General features: G+C 39.6%; 1 protein-coding gene across 1 annotated transcript in view; it reads left to right on the top strand.

The window, feature by feature from the left end:
- Positions 1 to 1,773: 1,773 nt before the first annotated feature.
- The window catches only part of LOC134600985 (ubiquitin carboxyl-terminal hydrolase 38-like), a 54,033-nt gene continuing 38,381 nt past the window's right edge, over positions 1,774 to 17,425 (top strand). The window contains exons 1-5 of the mRNA XM_063445393.1: positions 1,774 to 2,100; positions 3,265 to 3,371; positions 4,322 to 4,422; positions 5,965 to 6,064; positions 6,361 to 7,228. Of these exons, the coding sequence (XP_063301463.1) occupies positions 1,774 to 2,100; positions 3,265 to 3,371; positions 4,322 to 4,422; positions 5,965 to 6,064; positions 6,361 to 7,228 (1,503 nt within the window). The remainder of the gene's footprint in view (positions 2,101 to 3,264; positions 3,372 to 4,321; positions 4,423 to 5,964; positions 6,065 to 6,360; positions 7,229 to 17,425) is intronic.

Here is a 17,425-nt window from a genome sequence, read left to right as displayed (position 1 = left end):
GACTGGCTAATCCAAAAAGGGGGACCTGGCACATGGCCCCATGGTAGGGCACCTATTAAAATAATCACCCTACCATGGGGCCATGTGCCAGGTCCCCCTTTTTGGATTAGCCAGTCTTTTTGTTCATTGGCAGCTCACTGTTTAGTAGACTTTTTAGTATATATGCAATTCGTTTTTTGTTTTATTCTATGTAATTTCTATTTGTTCATTGGTCTTTCTGGATTAATGGACAAATAACCGTAATTTGGAGAAACGCAAATACCAAAGTCTACAAGTGGGCATGTGCAGGAGCTTCACAGCACAAGCTAGTGTGGGCAGAGGAAGGCGATGCGGTAAATGTCATCCGTGAACACAAACATGCCAGCACATAAAATGGGCAATAAAAACAAGCTGAAATAGAGGGGGCATTTGGGGGTGACTGGGGAAACAATAAAGTGTATAAAAGTTGCAAGAGGGGTTTAAAAATATGTTGTCATGACAGTGCTGCTTTCATTTAAAAGAAACTATTTAGTTATAACGCTAATTTAAATTAATCTAGAGAGCGGGTTATCAAAAGGTAAACGCGTTTTATTACGCTCTTTTAATGAATAAGCAAGAGTTGAGTGTCCCAATAAATATAAAACTTAACTTGTATTAGTAATGCAAATAAAATAAATAAAGAGAAAGGTGAAGTTAAAAAACGGAATTTATATACGAGTCTATATACAAATGTATCGGTATACTATTAATAATGTTTCCTAGGTAGTGATAGTATCACAATTATCCTCATAAGCATTTAAATCTGTATTCGTGCTGTAAGGTCTCCTTATTTGCACTTGTACAAAATGATGTCTGGGTTGTTCGGTATAATCCAATGTAACACCTAAGTTGTTTAAAGTAATGCGTTATAAGGAAAGCTCTCCCTGTTTGTAATGGTATAGAATTGTGCCTAGATTGTTTGCTGATACATATGAATCTGTACTCATAGAAACATAGAATGTGACGGCAGATAAGAACCATTCCCTGTCCCATAGTGTTCTTCCCACCCTCCCCCCCCTGTCCCATAGTGTTCTCCCCCCCCCCCCCCCGTCCCAAGTGCAGTATTCTTGACTTTCATGTGATCATTACTAACTATGCACTAGAAAAAAAAATTATGAAAGATTTTTTTTTTTTTAATTTCGGCCAGTTTGAACCATTTTTGGCCGAAATTTCGGTGCATCCCTACTGTCAGCCAGTTATAAGTTATTGTTCATACAATCATTGTACTTGTAACCGATACCAATGATAACACCTATGAGGACCTGTATGTCGTACTGTATACTCCTTGCTTATCTCCCTTGTTAATAAAAATCTATCATTAAAAAAAGAAGAGGCGCACAACATTTCACTATCTGAGTACAGAGAACCTTATTTTGTTGAATCCTATAGCTGTTTTTCTGATGCCCTTAACTTAGCTAGCCTCACTTAGTATACAAATATACATTGCACATGTTTTGTTGTCTATGCATTTATTTATTTTTATTTAAACTTTAAGAGCCCACAAGTAATTTTAACTTTGTTTATGCCCTTATCAACATATGAGATTGTGACATGGTTATGATGTCATCATTTCAACAATTGTTTCTCACCAGTGCATGAGGGAACACTCACTCACTACTGAATTGGCTGCATTGCTGTTCAGTGCGCTAGAGTTGTCCTTAGAGTTTTATTACTAATTTTATCAAAAAATCCACACACAGTGTTTCATACGCATTGTAAAATTGTGGTACTGTGAACAAACAGTTGGAAACAAATATGACAGACGAGGCAACAGTCCTTGACATTGAGGAAACAATACCTGAGACCAAAGATTCCAGTTCAAAAAGTAAAACTGGATGGTTTCAAAATCTGATATTATGGATACGTTTATTTTGGACAAAACTATGTGATTTCGTAAGGTGTCTAAGACTGCGGGTTTGCAATTGGTGCTCGTTCGCCTGTTTTGAGAAACCGAACATTACAGGGTTTTTCACAGGCAAAGGAAGAGCCGAAAATCTCACCTGTGAGCAAGACATCATCAACTTCCTCAACAATAACCGCAGCAAAGTAACCGGAGACAAGAGCAAGCCCAAGGAAATCGAGGTACATAGCTTTATTAGGAAGTATTAGGCTTGAGTAGACCCTTAATGCACTTGTAATATATGGTATACATTTCATATATCAGCCATAAAAGTTATATATTGTTACAAAAAAATGGAACAACATAATGACAATAAAATTTAGATTTAAATGTAACTGTTTACATGTTAAAAATAGGAAAATACATATAAACATGAATATATAGTAAGACATGATTAAGGATATCATAGAGATGGTTTAGAGGACTGACAGCTAATTATGACACCCCAGATGTTTCCGAACTACATTCCTATGGCTGGCTGAGCATCATGGGGAATATCGTTGAGAAACAGTGGTTCCAATCTTAGCCATCCTTGGTTTAGAGTAATAACAATAATACAACATCCAAGTCATATACCAATTAATTAATTACTGCTGTACAAGGACTAAGCAGAATCACATGCACTTATGATCCAGTCTTCAAATTAAAATTTAGCCCAGTGACCCATTCTACCATAGTATTGTAGTTTATAACAGAAATGTAGCAATTAAAAAATAGACTCATCCCAAAGTGAAAGGTGGGTTTATTAGGAAGGCAGAGACGATGTAAAAAAGCATTTATTCAGAACAATTGCATGCACCTAATTTGGGATTTAGGAACCACTGCTCTACTATACAGTTCTATATATGTAAGTCCTTGGGAAGTGGTGATCACAGGCAGATTATCTGCAGGATACCTACATAGGGCCTGACAGGTCATGGGAGATCAGGAGTTCAAAAAAATAAATTAACAAGGCATAGGGAAATGGGTGTATTAGGGCATATGGTAGAGAGGCTGGGAGTGAAAATAGACTGGGAAGAGAGAATAGGCCTATAGCAGTGGAGCTGCGTGGGGGATATCCGGCTATGGCAATGGAGTAGGGTAGATGGGACTGGGGTGTGGATTGGGACAATGGGAGTGAGGCTGTGGAGGGGCGAATAACACTGTTGCTGGGTATAGTGGAATGTGTCAATGGCACAACCATTAGCAATATTTACAAAACTCCAACATTTTCCATAGGGAGGTACAGTGACCAAGTCAAAAAGAATGATTTATTTTCACCTTCTTGTGAAAAAAGGGCATTCTGTAACTCCACATATTATGCGGTTTGTTGACTGTGAGTGTGTTTGTTTTTTCTCTTTCTTTAGAACCTGCCACAGTCAGTGACATTAAAAACCAAGAAAATTGGCCTAATCAACTTGGGAAACACATGTTTTATGAACAGTGTATTGCAAGCATTATTCATGGCAGCAGAGTAAGTTATGCTTTATTTCACACCAGGGCTGGACTGAGAAAATAATTCAGCCCAGGTATTTAAACGCAGAGCAGCCCAGTTGAAGGGGGCAGGGACAGAACGTGGGTGTTTCATGTCATCAATGATGACATGCACGCCACCTCAAAGGGAAGAGCACTTGCATGGGACCAATGTCCTGTGTTTATTTAACAAAGCACAGCTCTGCAATCTCTGGTGTCCCTATAATATGGATAACAAAGGACAAAAGTAGGGCATGACCAGTAAAGGGTGTTGTGCATGTGTAGGGGGGCTTTCTGTGGCACTGTATGTGGTTGGAGGCCGATTGTGGGATTGCGTGTGCATAGAGGTGACTGTTTGTGGTGTAGTGTGTATGTGTCGGTGTAAAGGAGTCTGTGGTGTACGATGTGTGGCTAGGCACTGTAGTGTGTATATGTTTCCACTGGATGTAAAGTGTGTGCATCTAGGGGCTGTAGAGATTGTGTGTGTGTGTGTCTGTCTGTCTGTCTTTCTGACTAGCAGTTGTTGAGAGAGAGAGAAAGCATTTGAGTATATTTGTAGTACTTCTAGAGCATGTGTGTATCAGGACTGTTGTGTGCATGTGGGTGTATCTAAGGACTGTAGAGCGTTACAGGAGCAGTGATGTGCCTTTTTATGTATAGGGGCTGTAGTTTGTGTGAACAGGGTAGTTTGTGTTTCAGTGTAGTGTTTATCCATAGACTGTAGTGTGTGAGTCCAGGTGCTATAGAGAGTGTTTGTGTGTCTAGATGGTGTGTGTGCATCTAGGGGCTGTCGTGTGCGTATGTATATATTATGTCTATATTAATATAAGCTGTAGTGTGTGTATGGGGCTACAGCGAGTAAGCATTGGGGCTGCTGTGTGCATTTATTTTGTATCTCGTATAAGTTAGAATGTCCAAGAATAAGATGTAAAACACATGTTTTTATTTCAGTTTTAGGAGGTATGTGTTATCTCTGAATCTGAGTGGGTGGCAATCACTGATGGAGAAATTGAAACATCTTTTCAAGAAGTTATCTCATACAAACAAGGTATGTTTTTAAAGGGACATTTCAAGCACCATAACCACTATAGTACTCTGGCCTCCCCCCTCTCCCCAATTTGTAAGTAGTCAAACCATTGTAGACCAGGTTGACTTCTTACCTAGGATCTGAACGGCGCCGCTCTACACCCACACTACTTCTGACAGACAGCTTTCCACTATTTGAGTTAAGCCTGGCGATACAGGGTTTAGCTCAGAAGGGCAAATGGAAGATCCTGTCTAGGAGTTTCTGACTCTCCAAGTTAAGTAGCGGAGACATGGCATATGCGGACCCCTGGTAAAAAGTGTTGCCTTGGTAAAACGCATTGACTACTAAAAAAAGGGGGTGGGGAAGGGGGAAAACCAGGGACAGGGCCTCTTCTGGCACCAGAAACCACTACAGCACACTGATTCTGAAAGTTCCAATTTGCTTAACATTAAAAAAAACTAACTATAGGGGCGGGGCCTGACACTCAGTGGTCGCGCCTACAGCGTGGAAACAGAGGACGTGGTTCGGAAAGGCATATACATGCCAAGAGTCTGGTCCTGCATCTGATTGCTGCCGTCCTGAACCTCAATCCAAACTGGGTCGTACCCCTGGTAACTGCACTCCACACGGGAGACGATGTCCGGTTAAACAGGCATCAACATCTGTACATGAGGGCACGGAAAGGCGGGTCTGTGGCACAGGATACCCTCGGGATCAAGACTCTAGGAGATCGGCTACTGAGCACAAAGGGGCCATGAGGGGTCGCTTACATAGGCTGCCTTACATTGATAATAGACACAGCAAGAATATTCCAATGGTGCCCAATTTAGGCATAGGCTGACAGTCCCTCCTGTACATAATCCATAGCCCTCACCTTGGGCCTTGAGCTAGGGCTCATTTATTCACCATCCCAGTTGTCCAATGTACCATTCACATTTATTTAGTCTATTTGCTTGGTTTTAATCTTATCCCCCAGCCAAATCAGCATCCTGGAGTATCTGGTCTATGTATTTCAACACCCAGTGGCAATGATAAATTGTTTGAGATGCAGATGTTTGTTTTCTATGTTTTTTTCCTCTTATCGCTCACATCTCTGCTCCATACGCCATCTAGTTTAATTTTAATCCTAAAAATGTGCCATGACAATGTTTCACACTGTTATTGCTTAGTTTGCTAATGCTGTTGTTGCTTCACCAGCTCATGTATTAGCTTTTACACAACAAAAAAAAAGAATATATATAAAAAAAACTAACTATACACTTTTATTATTTAAAATACAGCACACAACTTGTTTAAAACCTATTTTTACACAAATCCTAAGCAATACATATGAATGGGCATGCCCACCTATCAGTTGCAAAAATCTGAAATCTATAATACAGTGTGTGTCATTGAGTCACTTCATTTAAGTTGAATAAAAGATTTTTAAAAAAAAATAACAATAAAGTTAACCTAGCCTTAAAATGGGCATACAAAAACAATGTCTTATGTCAATATCACTGTGCCTTTCTCTTGCCAGTACAAGATTTTAAATTAATGTATTTTTCCATTTCTAACCAGCGAATAGCTTATGCACCTTGTGAATTTTTTATGGCTTCAAGACCACCTGGGTCCAGTCCTAATTCCCAGGAAGACTCTGCCGAGTATCTCAGATTCCTTCTAAACAGGTACATATACTTGGTCTATACTTAGTCTTTTTAACTAGTAATTGTTGACTAGTTGTTGTCGTCATTCATACCTTAAACATTGTGAAGAATAGAAAAATACACAATATTAAACGGTATTATTGAATTTATTTTAACTGATAATTTAGGAGGTATTTCTTTATAAAATAGCTCAAGTTCATTGCTAAAATCTACATGTTCGCTAATTAGTCTTTAAAAGATACACTCTGTGTGCATAAGACAAATGTTGAAGCTTTTAAATTTCAGTTGTTCTTGCCTTATATTTGTTTGTGCATTAGATTGCAAGAAGAGGAGAAATCAACACAGAATTCAACACCTCGGAGCACAGAACTGGGGAAGGAAGAAAAAACTGTGATAGAAAGCATGTTTGGGGGAAAGCTGAAAACAAACACTTGGTGTAAGACCTGCAAAAGCACCTCCCAGAAGAGAGAAGATTTCACTGATATTCCTCTGGCTTTCTCTTCATTTGTCAAACCAGCACCGGTAATGGCATGCTCTACCGAGGAAAAACATAACAATTCTGTTACAATCAATATGACCCCAGTTGCAGAATCACCCACTAGCAACATCTCATGTCAAAAAACTGGAGAGGAAAAGACACAGGAAACACCTACGGTAAAAGACCTGCTAACTAGTTTCCTGGCACCAGAGGTTCTCGATGGAGATAACAAGTATCAGTGTCAAACATGTGCTTCCCTCCAGACTGCAGAAAGGACTAAGATGATCGTGGAAGAGCCACAATATCTAATTTTAACTTTACTGCGATTTGCCTATGATACAATCTGCAATGTGAAGCGTAAGATATTGGATCCTGTGTCCATTCCACTCGTACTGGATTTGCCTGTAGAGAGATCAACATCTCGGGCTGCATCAGCAGATCAGACACTGGAGAATGAGAATAGAAGACCTGAGGTAGAAGACCTGTCACATAAACAACAACAAGTGCCCTATGTTTTAAATTCTGTTGTGGTCCATTCTGGGTTATCATCTGACAGTGGTCACTATTATTCTTATGCGCGGGACATATCTGATAATTCAGGGTGTTCACATTCTGAAAAACACTCTTCGGCCCTCGGCTCTGTGAATGGAAATGAAGAATGGTTTCTGTTTGATGACAGCAGTGTTTCCATGAAAACAACACACTTGGTATTAAACAGACAGCCTTCCCTGGCCACACCATATATACTGATTTATAAAAAATCCAACTGTGGGGAGACGCAAAGTGCTTAGCCTAGCTAAGCAAGAGGTGTCTAAGTCACCGAGGATATTCCACTTCAGAAGGAGCCCAGAAATATAATTAGAAGACATAATAAAGAATATGTAGACATGTAAAAGCAACTTTCATGTATTTTAATAAATAATATATGCTTAATTAAAATGTGTTAAAATAGTGTTCAAATTCCTACACCTTTATGTGCCTCCATTTATCCCCTTACCTACTTCGCCCATTTCATATTATATAACGTAACTATATGGAAATATTACCATTCATATTATTTAATCTCATAATGTCATTGTAATCATCTCCCTATCTCAAAGATATTTGTTTCACCTTTCAAATTATAATAAAAAGTAAAAGGGAGTTGAAAAGGAGCCTAACTGTAATGCCAAGAGTCCAAACAGCTAGTAAACACAACAGATTTTCGAGGGGTTAAACCATTTCATTATAATAGTTTAAATGGTGATATTGAGGCTGGATATATCCACTAACCAAGAAACAACTAGACAAGAATTGGTTCAAACTATAGTAGTATAGTAGTAGTAGTGATATAACCATGCAGAACAGCAGGGCTCAAAATGACAAATTACCAATAAGCATTGTCTAATAGCGAATGGAAATTCTATCCAATCTGATGTGAAACTGATCCTCACTGCTTGGGAGGACCCAAGGTGCAAGGTGACAACATGGATGATGTATGTGATTGACAGTTGTAAATTAAATCACTGCTGACATACCCGAGTAAAGGAATAGTAGTTGAATAATAAATCTCCAATAAAATATTAACACTAAATTCCTGTTTTATAAAAAAAAAAACATTGGGAAAGAAGCTACAGATTTTTGGGAAGACGATAGCTACTACTGACATTTGAAATGAATAGTAATGACACTGAGAAGATAGAGAGCTAGGGATTAAACATAAAGAGTTGTAAATCTAAAACAACATGCTGTTCATTAACATACTGAGATGATAAAAAAAACTTTTAAAGGGGTATGGACATTCTTTAAAATATCTAGTTGTTCACGGGACTAAAATGGTAACCCAATCCACTTGTACGTCATGACAAGCTACTTAGCCAGTATACACATTTTTTTTAATAAGAAATACTGGGGCCCCAACCTAACATCTCTCTCTCTCTCCCTCGGTCCTCCCTCAATTGTGAGCAAGACTTTCTCATCCAACATGGTGTCAGATGTCACAAATTCTCATCCAACATGGTATCAGATGTCACATTTCAAAATCTTGTGAAAAGATACCCAGAAGATTGGAGGCTGTTATTGTCCTAAAGAGAGAGCTAACTCCGTATTAATGTTCATGGTTTTGGAATTGGATATCCATGAAGCTTATATAGGTGTGATGCTCTTTTAGCCATACAGTGTAGCAATAGTGCTGTCAAGGTTTTTACCTGTTTCTTTAAGGAGGCACTGACATATGTAACGTTACGTTATTTAAACGTTGAACGTTAGTGCCTCTGTGCACAATTAATGTGTTTATACTTCAGTGTGGTACAATCTTTTTCCCTATTTAGGTTCCATCTATTTGAGACCAAAAGACTCTCCAGCGCTCCCCTGAATACCTTCCTCCTATTAATCAATTCCTTATTACTGAACCCGGACTGCCTAATAACTGCTCTCTCAGATCTCCCTTATTTTTTCTTATTGAAATCTTGTTGCTGAACCAGGACTGCCCAATAACTGCTCTCCCCGATCTCCCTTATTGTTACTGATAGAAATCTCGTTGCCGACCCTGGACTGTCAACCAACACTTCTCCCGGATCACCCATATTGATACATTTTGATTACTTATTTGGACTATTTCTTCTCTTTCTTTTGAATTACGAATCAAGTCCTCATTTATTTTCGTATATGTTAGATTACATATGGTGCTTTCCTTATCCTGTGAAGTAGAGAAAACGTCTTAAAGGGGTAAGTAGTCTTTATTTGAATATTGCTTGACAATTAAAAAGATTGTTTCATAACAGACTAATTGTGCCTTTTGTCAAACTGTTTAAATGGAGACTGCTACTTTAACACATGCTTTTCAGACATTGCAATCGAGAGTTGAATTGCTCACTCAATCTATACAAGAATTCCATATAAAACGAAATGATTTACAAGTCCAAGTCGATAACATACAAATGCATTCCATATCCTATCAAACTGAACCTACTGTTTATCACCTTACAAAATTAAATGGGGATAGATCTACCTACAGACAGGGCCAGATTAAGAGCCCAGTGGGCCTGGTGCTGACAATTATGATGGGCCTAATTACAGAATCTTATCGACCAAAAACACGAAAACAGTCATACCTCCCAATCGTCATGTATCTGGCGGAAGTGGTGCTGAAGGGAAACTCATAGGATGCAGCTATGAGAACAAAAAACACTCTATGCTAATCTCTCTCTAATTTATGCTTTCATCTTTCAAGTAAATCCATACCCCTAAAAATAGCATCCAGTGAAGCAGGCAGTCAATGGGTGGGGTAAAAGGGTGGGCCACTGACGCAAATTATGTAATCAGAACTACCGAAAGAGGAGAACATGCCTTAAAAGGGGGGCAAGTCTGCCTAAAGAATTGGAAGGCCAACCTGGCATGAATGCATGTCAGGCTGCCTGCTTATCACCCAAGCTGGCGAACTAAGGTCATATGCAGACAGCACCCTAAATGTGGCATAAATGCGTCTAATGATGAGTTCGCTGGTCCATTCCTCTCCTAACCTCCTTACGAGCAGGCAGAAGCTCCTGGTATATAGTCTGGGACAGAGGAAAGCTGTATGTAGTGAGTGTAGAAGAATGAGAATATGCCACAGTGTTAGAGAGACTGAAGCAGCAAGATCATTTGCATTGTGCACAAAGTCAGCTTTACCTTAACTAATTTCATTGTCAGTCAGTCCACACAAGTTTTGTTCCCATACATTCCTTTAAAGTTTCCATACTTAAGCAAGAGTATGTGAAGGATAGTTAGTGTTGCCACCTTTCTTGTAAAAAAAATACCGGCCTTACTAATTTGCATAATTAATTATGTATGCTTGTAAATCACAAGGAGTGACCTGAGAGATAATTCTGTAAAATCACCAAAAAAGACTTACATTTATTCTGCTGAATAAAAGATGGATTGTTCCCAGTGTCGCCCTGCCTCCCAGTGTCTTAGTGTCCCCTAGTCTCCCAGTATCCTCTAGTGTCTGTATCCCCTATGACAGTTTTTCAGTGCCCCATGTGTCCCAGTGTCCCCTCATGTCCCCGTGTCTCAGTGTCTTCTATGTATCACAGTGTCCTTATGTATCACAATGTATCAGTGCCCCATGTGTCTCAGTGCCCCATGTCTTCCAGTGTACCCTCATGTCCCTATGTTGCCCAGTGTCACTTGGACACTAGGGGAAACTTAAGTACCATGGGAACACTGTGAGACATTGGGACACTAGGGGACACTTGGAGACACTGAGACATAGGGACACTGGTAGACATGCGGACACTGAGACACTAGGGACACTGACTGGAAGATATGGAGACACAGAGACTTGGGTACATAGACACTAGGGACACATTGTCTCAGTGTCCCCAGGTCTCCCAGTGTCCCCAAGTGCCTAGGGTCACCCAGTGTCCACTAGTGTCTCCCAGTGTCCCCATGTCTCCCTGCAGCTTTTACCCCCATCCCTCACTTCCCTGAGTTGTAGGCTCTCTGCAGGCTGGGAGCTGCTGTCTGAACTCTCTGTGCTGTGTAGATGCTCCCCCGCGGATCAGTGAGTAGAGAAAGACAGGGATATGCTGTAACTCCCTGCCTCTCTCCACACACAGTGACCTCTACTGGCCAGCGCAGGTATTGCAGAGTAATCTCTGTTTATACATAGAAATATCCCGGCATTTGTATTGCCGGTGTTCTATCAAATTTCCCTACGTGTGAAAATCCCAGGTAAGAATAGAGTGTGAGAGAGGTTAAAATAACTTACCTAACCCTAATTTGAGCCCTCACTTAACCCTAAATGTCCCGTGTGCCTAAGCTTAGTGAATGCACTAACTATAATGAAAGTGTAAAAGTAAAGTGTAAAAGTGTAAAAGTAAGTGTAAAAGTAGTTTTACCTACCTTCCAGGACCTTGCTGTGGAGGCGTAGCAGGAGTGCTAGCATGCATGTGCAGCACAGGATCCAGCTGATTCCCCTCACTGGAAGTGACGAGGGTAGGGGATTTTCACAGGTAGGGAAATTTGATAGAACACCGGCAATACAAATGCCGGGATATTTCTATGTATAAACAGAGATTACTCTGCAATACCTGCGCTGGCCAGTAGAGGTCACTGTGTGTGGAGAGAGGCAGGGAGTTACAGCATATCCCTGTCTTTCTCTACTCACTGATCAAGTGACAAGGGTAGGGGATTTTCACGAGGTAGGGGGATTTGATACTGGCACTGGCCAGGCAGTCTCAAATACCATAAAATACCAGCCAGGTGGCAACCCTAAGAGTAATGTGTAAAAAAAAAAAAAAAAAAATTAAAATGATTTTATTTTTATTTTTTTAAATCAATGGGCCTATTCCATGGGCCTGGGCCTGGGCCTGGAGCTGCAGCTCCATCAGCCCCTATGTTAATCTGGCCCTGATTCGGCCCATCTAGTCTGCCCAATTTTCAAAATACTTTCATTAGTCCCTGGCCTTATGCTATAGTTAGGATAGCCTTATGCCTATCCCACGCATGCTTAAACTCCTTTACTGTGTTAACCTCTACCACTTCCGCTGGAAGGCTATTCCATGCATCCACTACCCTCTCAGTAAAGTAATACTTCCTGATATTATTTTTAAACCTTTGCCCCTCTAATTTAAGACTATGTCCTCTTGTTGTGGTAGTTTTTCTTCTTTTAAATATAGTCTCCTCCTTTACTGTGTTGATTCCCTTTATGTATTTAAATGTTTCTATCATATCCCCCCGTCTCGTCTTTCCTCCAAGCTATACATGTTAAGATCCTTTAACCTTACTCGTTTGCTCAGGTCTGTTTGTTATTCATCTTTTGCAAATTTGTTAATTTTTGGTCAAACATTCGTTGCCATGTAAAGAGCATTTTGTGTGAATTGAGGGATCTGCAGGGAAGAGAAGCAGTAATTGTTCTGAGACTGCCTGTCCGATATTATTGTAGTTATATTGCTATATCGCTCTGAAGATTGATGGTGTATTGACATATAGTAAATGCTGTTACTTTGCCTTCAAGGGCGACTACACTAGGTTCTAATTAGTAACCTGGTCTGGCTTAGAATCTCTAAAATCCCCTGTAGTGCCAATGATTAAAAATAGGTAGAAAGCTGGCTGCTGGAAACCGTTAAGGCTGCTTTTGTGCCCTAAAGTACTTCTGATATATCACAGTAAATTCTTGAGTTACTATCTCCTAAATGGCTGTTAATCTTCAATGAAGATAAGGTATAGTGGCTCGGAATCCTGATGCAAGAAACAGACTGATCCTGATCTGATACTAATGGTCATTCATGCACTCTCTCCCTTAATCCCCAAAAGCCCCTTAGATCCTGTATATCACACTTATAAATTGCAGGCGCACAGATAGATACTGATTAAATAAATGTATCGCACAGATACATACTTGTTAAATAAATGTATCAAGTGTATCCAGAACTCAGGATCCTGGTTGTAGGAACGGTTTGTTCCTTGTCTAATAATAAATTCTTAGATTTAGCTGTCTACCAGGATCACCGAGAGCCCCTGACGCGCGCGTTTCGCCCCCACAGCTCATCAGAGGGGAACCGATGTGCGGGAAATAACTGATATTTAAAAGAAAACGTGAATTTTGATTGTTGGAATTTGAAAATGGTAATTCTTGTCTCTGCCAATCGAAATTGGCAGTGAGGAATGACGTAAATGAAATATTTCAATTGATTCATTGAGCTAAAATACTCATGATTGCCGTGTCTTTATCCATGCACCTTTGCAAATAAGCAATTCCATATTTCAACAATTCTTTCCTTTTAAAATAATTTCTATATATCATTGCTAAATTCCCTTCTCTTTTACATCTATCGTTTAAATTAAACTTTTGCTAAAGAAAATATTTTGCTTATTCTAAGAAAATATTAGTAAATTACTTTCCCCCTACTATCTGCCCCCAGCCCACATATTATGAAGCTTACAGTCGCTCCTGTTGTATTATCATGAACACCTCGTACCACTCCAAAAGCATTTTATAACGTTCCTCTTGTGAACATAGGTTGTTCATAACTTTGTCTGAGATAGAAGGTTTTTGCGTAGCCTACCTTGCTACATGGTATGAAAAGAGACAAACAGGACGAGAAAAATCGTCTTGAAGTGTGTTTATCTCTGACGCCATATATTCTAACCCTAGAACCATATTTATTTTCTCTATTACCTTCCTCTGTGAGACACTTACTTTCATCAGTTGACAAACTGTTTATTACTTCTCAAAACATTGCTGCCGTGATTTAAGAGAAATTTTTTTTTCAGCCATTACCAGATAAAAGTATTGCTTTCTGAGATACAGAAGAAATGTTTTTGTAGATGTTAAAATAAGTCAGATAGTAAACGCCTTGAATGTATTTCTCGTTTGATATCCACTAGTGTTCAATCGACCCAATGAAGTCAATAAAAGGAGTGCCATCAAACTATGATAAGGACGCCTATTAATCAGCCGCCCATTTGGTTAAACCAGAGACTATGCACTTTGCTACATAAATAGCTATTTAATAATATCATTTATTTAGACAGGAACCTGTGTTACATACTGAGTGAATGGACAACCCTAAATGGACTACAAGGGCAATTAAGAGACATAAGCTTGCCGTAAACATACATCAAAAGACTACTACCCTAGAAATCTATCAGCCTTTCTGTTAGTGGATAATACATCTGCATCAATGGTTAATGAGTATAAATGTAAAATTGGCCAACTACAATCAGACAGTGAGGCTCAACCCAGGCCCATCTACCCATCAAAAATACATTTTATGGACAGATTCTAGAAGCATTATCTCCCAGGATCAGTAAAAATTCTTGTTTAAATACTTTTCAGCGACAGACACTCCAATCGATATATCTTTTCACTTTGTATGTTATAAACTCCACGATATAGCTACCAGATTTGCAATCTTTACCAAGATAACATTTGCATAATGTTATATCCAATGGAATTGAGGTCATCCACTAAGAAAACATCTGATATGTGTCCAATGTGACAATCCAAAGAAGGCTGGAAAGTTGTGTGATAAGTGCCATTTTTGGGATTTTGTTTGTACAGTAAATGTCAGATGCATGGAGATTTCATCCGTCGCCTTTTTTTTTTTAACTTCTAACTTTTTTTTTAAAGATTTATTATTATTTTTATTTTTTTTACTGTGTCACACTTTGGATGGATCCAGGGCTGAAAATGATCTTGAGTAAGATGCCTTCAGTACCAACTCAGGCCATGTATAGATTACCTTACTGGTTCTCAAACATGATCGGATCTGGACATCTTCAGATAATATGAATTGATCACCAAGTACTATAAATACTCTGTCACTTGGCTGGATTACAGCTTTAATGTCTCCTCCCATCCTAGTGGCACACCCTACCTTCCTCCATTTTCAACACTTGTTTTTTTTTAATTAATTAAATTCCTCTCTCTGTCCTTCATGAGAAGCATTTAAATGGAACAAGGATGACACGGTTTGACAATAGATGAGCAGTGAAAATGAAGCAAGGAGGCCCTCACCTGCCGCTGGTTATAAAGTAAGTTTTAATTTTTTAAGAAAATAAAATGGGGATGGCCTAGATCCGTAGTGCTGAAAAGGGCATAATAAATAAAAAAAAAAGTAAAAATAAATAAATAACAAAAACGGTTATAGCTTTAATTGCCTACTAACAGATTTTTGTTAATATTTGTTTTCTAGAGCAGAGCGAACAGTAAGTGCAGCCCCAAATATAATTGCACATTGTATTACCATGTTGGATAGACCAACATTCACGTACTGTAACCATCAATACTTACGTCTGGGGAGATAAAGGGAATTTTCCTAAATTTTGATCTTAACATGTATAGCTTGGAGGAAAGACGAGACAGGGGGATATGATAGAAACATTTAAATACATAAAGGGACAGTAAACACAGTAAAGGAGGAGACTATATTTAACCCCTTAAGTCCGGAGGGCGTACTATTACGTCCTTTTAAAAGCGGCTCTAAACGCCGCCGGACGTAATAGTACGCCCTCCGGTTTTTAGTAACTTACCCGGTCGCCGGCGGTCCCACGCCGGCGATCGCGGTTGGGGGGACTCCCAGGGAGCCCCCCCGCGGCACATCTTCCTCCTCCGGTGCCTCCCGGTCATGTGAGAGTGAGGACCTTGCGAGGACCTCACAATCACATGGCCGGGATAGCTGGTGTAACGGATCACCTGGCACCCCGACCGGGTACCTCCGTTAATGGATGCTCCTAGTGCTTCCTGAGGACTCCAAGCACTCTGGCAGACACCACAATCACCGAATCCGAGAAACCTTTAAATTCTCCCAAGCATATGAATGCTGTAGACCATTGAATAGGAACCATACGAATAGGCTTGTACTCCTAGCAGTCAACTGGAACAGCATGCAATAAATCCTTCCCCCCAATAATGAGACGACACATCACTTTGAGGGTAAAACAGGAACCCTGGACTGGCTCATCCAGCCTGGCTTTTATTACACTAATCCACATACAGGCCACACCCAGGGGGAGGCATAAAATAACCAATCACATACATGGTTCAGCCCACACATCCCCTCCCCTCAGATAACATTAAACTCAATTATCCGGTACACACTTTTCCCCCATTCCTGGATGTACCCCAAAAACCGGGGGTACACCTTTAAATCCAGCATCGCTGGATAGCCCTTATTCAGGGGGACAACATATTCAAAATTCAAGTAATTCGGATGAATGGTTCGTGAGATATGGGGTTCCAAAGATTTGACCGACCGCATGGGTAAAGTATCCGAAAACAGTTCCATGCATTTTGGCCCTGCGGTCGGTCACAAACAAGGGAATGAAAACAGACGAATTGCCTGTGTTATAGAGCCTGGAGAGGGTTTGAATGAATTCCCTTGTTTGTGGGGTTCTTTCTACCGAACGGCGGGTCATTCGGTAGTTTCCATACGAATTTCTGGAAGTATGGAGGTCTCAGCGGTGTTTGCCTAGTCAAGTGTCCGATTTTAGTTCCAGACACTCGACGGCAAAACACCGCTGTTCGGTAGTTTAAGATGGCCGCCGCCACGTGTTTGTTTCCCGAATGGCGGCCACCCAGAGGACAAAGACTACATTACACTGATTGCCAATTACCTGTTTGCAACATTGTTGCAAACGGTAATTGGAGGCACACTTATTCCTGGGTGGTCTGGTTGTTCGGTAGTTTCACTCAATATACTGAATGGAGTGATTCTACCGAACAATCAGTTGAATGCTGCATACATATCACCCAGGCTAAACTTAACACATGAATACATATACAATATTACAGGCAGCACACTAGAACATGCTTCACAGTCTTAAAGGGACAGTAGTCCCAAAAGTCCCAATGTGTCCATAGATGCTGTTAAAAGGGCCAGTAGCAGCAATATACAGTACAATATGCCCAAATATAAATCTTTAAGTGTACCAATTTTCCAGGGGCCATAGTCAGCAGGTAAGAGGCAGGCAGCCAGGCCCCTCCAATGTCCAGTGGCGAGGTGGGTTCCGCCACAGCTGGCTCAGGCATTGCCAGCAGGGGGACCAACTGTAATGACAGTTGGTCCCCCTGCTGGCTGAAAATAAAATAAAAATAATGTTAAAAGTGTAAAAAAAAAAATTTATACTTAGATCATATATATATATATTATATATATATGATCTAAGTATATATATATACACATATACATACACACACATACACCGTCTAGGTGTATTTTAATATTAATATATATATAATTATATATATATATTAATATCAAATTACACGTAGACTGATACTGATTAAATATATATATAATTATTGTTATATATATATTTATAAATAATATAAAAAAAATAAATTGTAAATACGTAAAAAAATAAAATAAAATAAATAATTAAAAATAAAATATAAAAAAATATATAGATGTGTTTTATTTCGTTCTAACTGTATTGTG

The sequence above is a fragment of the Pelobates fuscus genome, chromosome 1 (assembly GCF_036172605.1).
Source record: "Pelobates fuscus isolate aPelFus1 chromosome 1, aPelFus1.pri, whole genome shotgun sequence".
Classification (NCBI taxonomy): domain Eukaryota; kingdom Metazoa; phylum Chordata; class Amphibia; order Anura; family Pelobatidae; genus Pelobates; species Pelobates fuscus.
The sequence above is the reverse complement of the archived record's forward strand: the minus strand, read 5'-3'. Positions and strand labels throughout refer to the sequence as shown.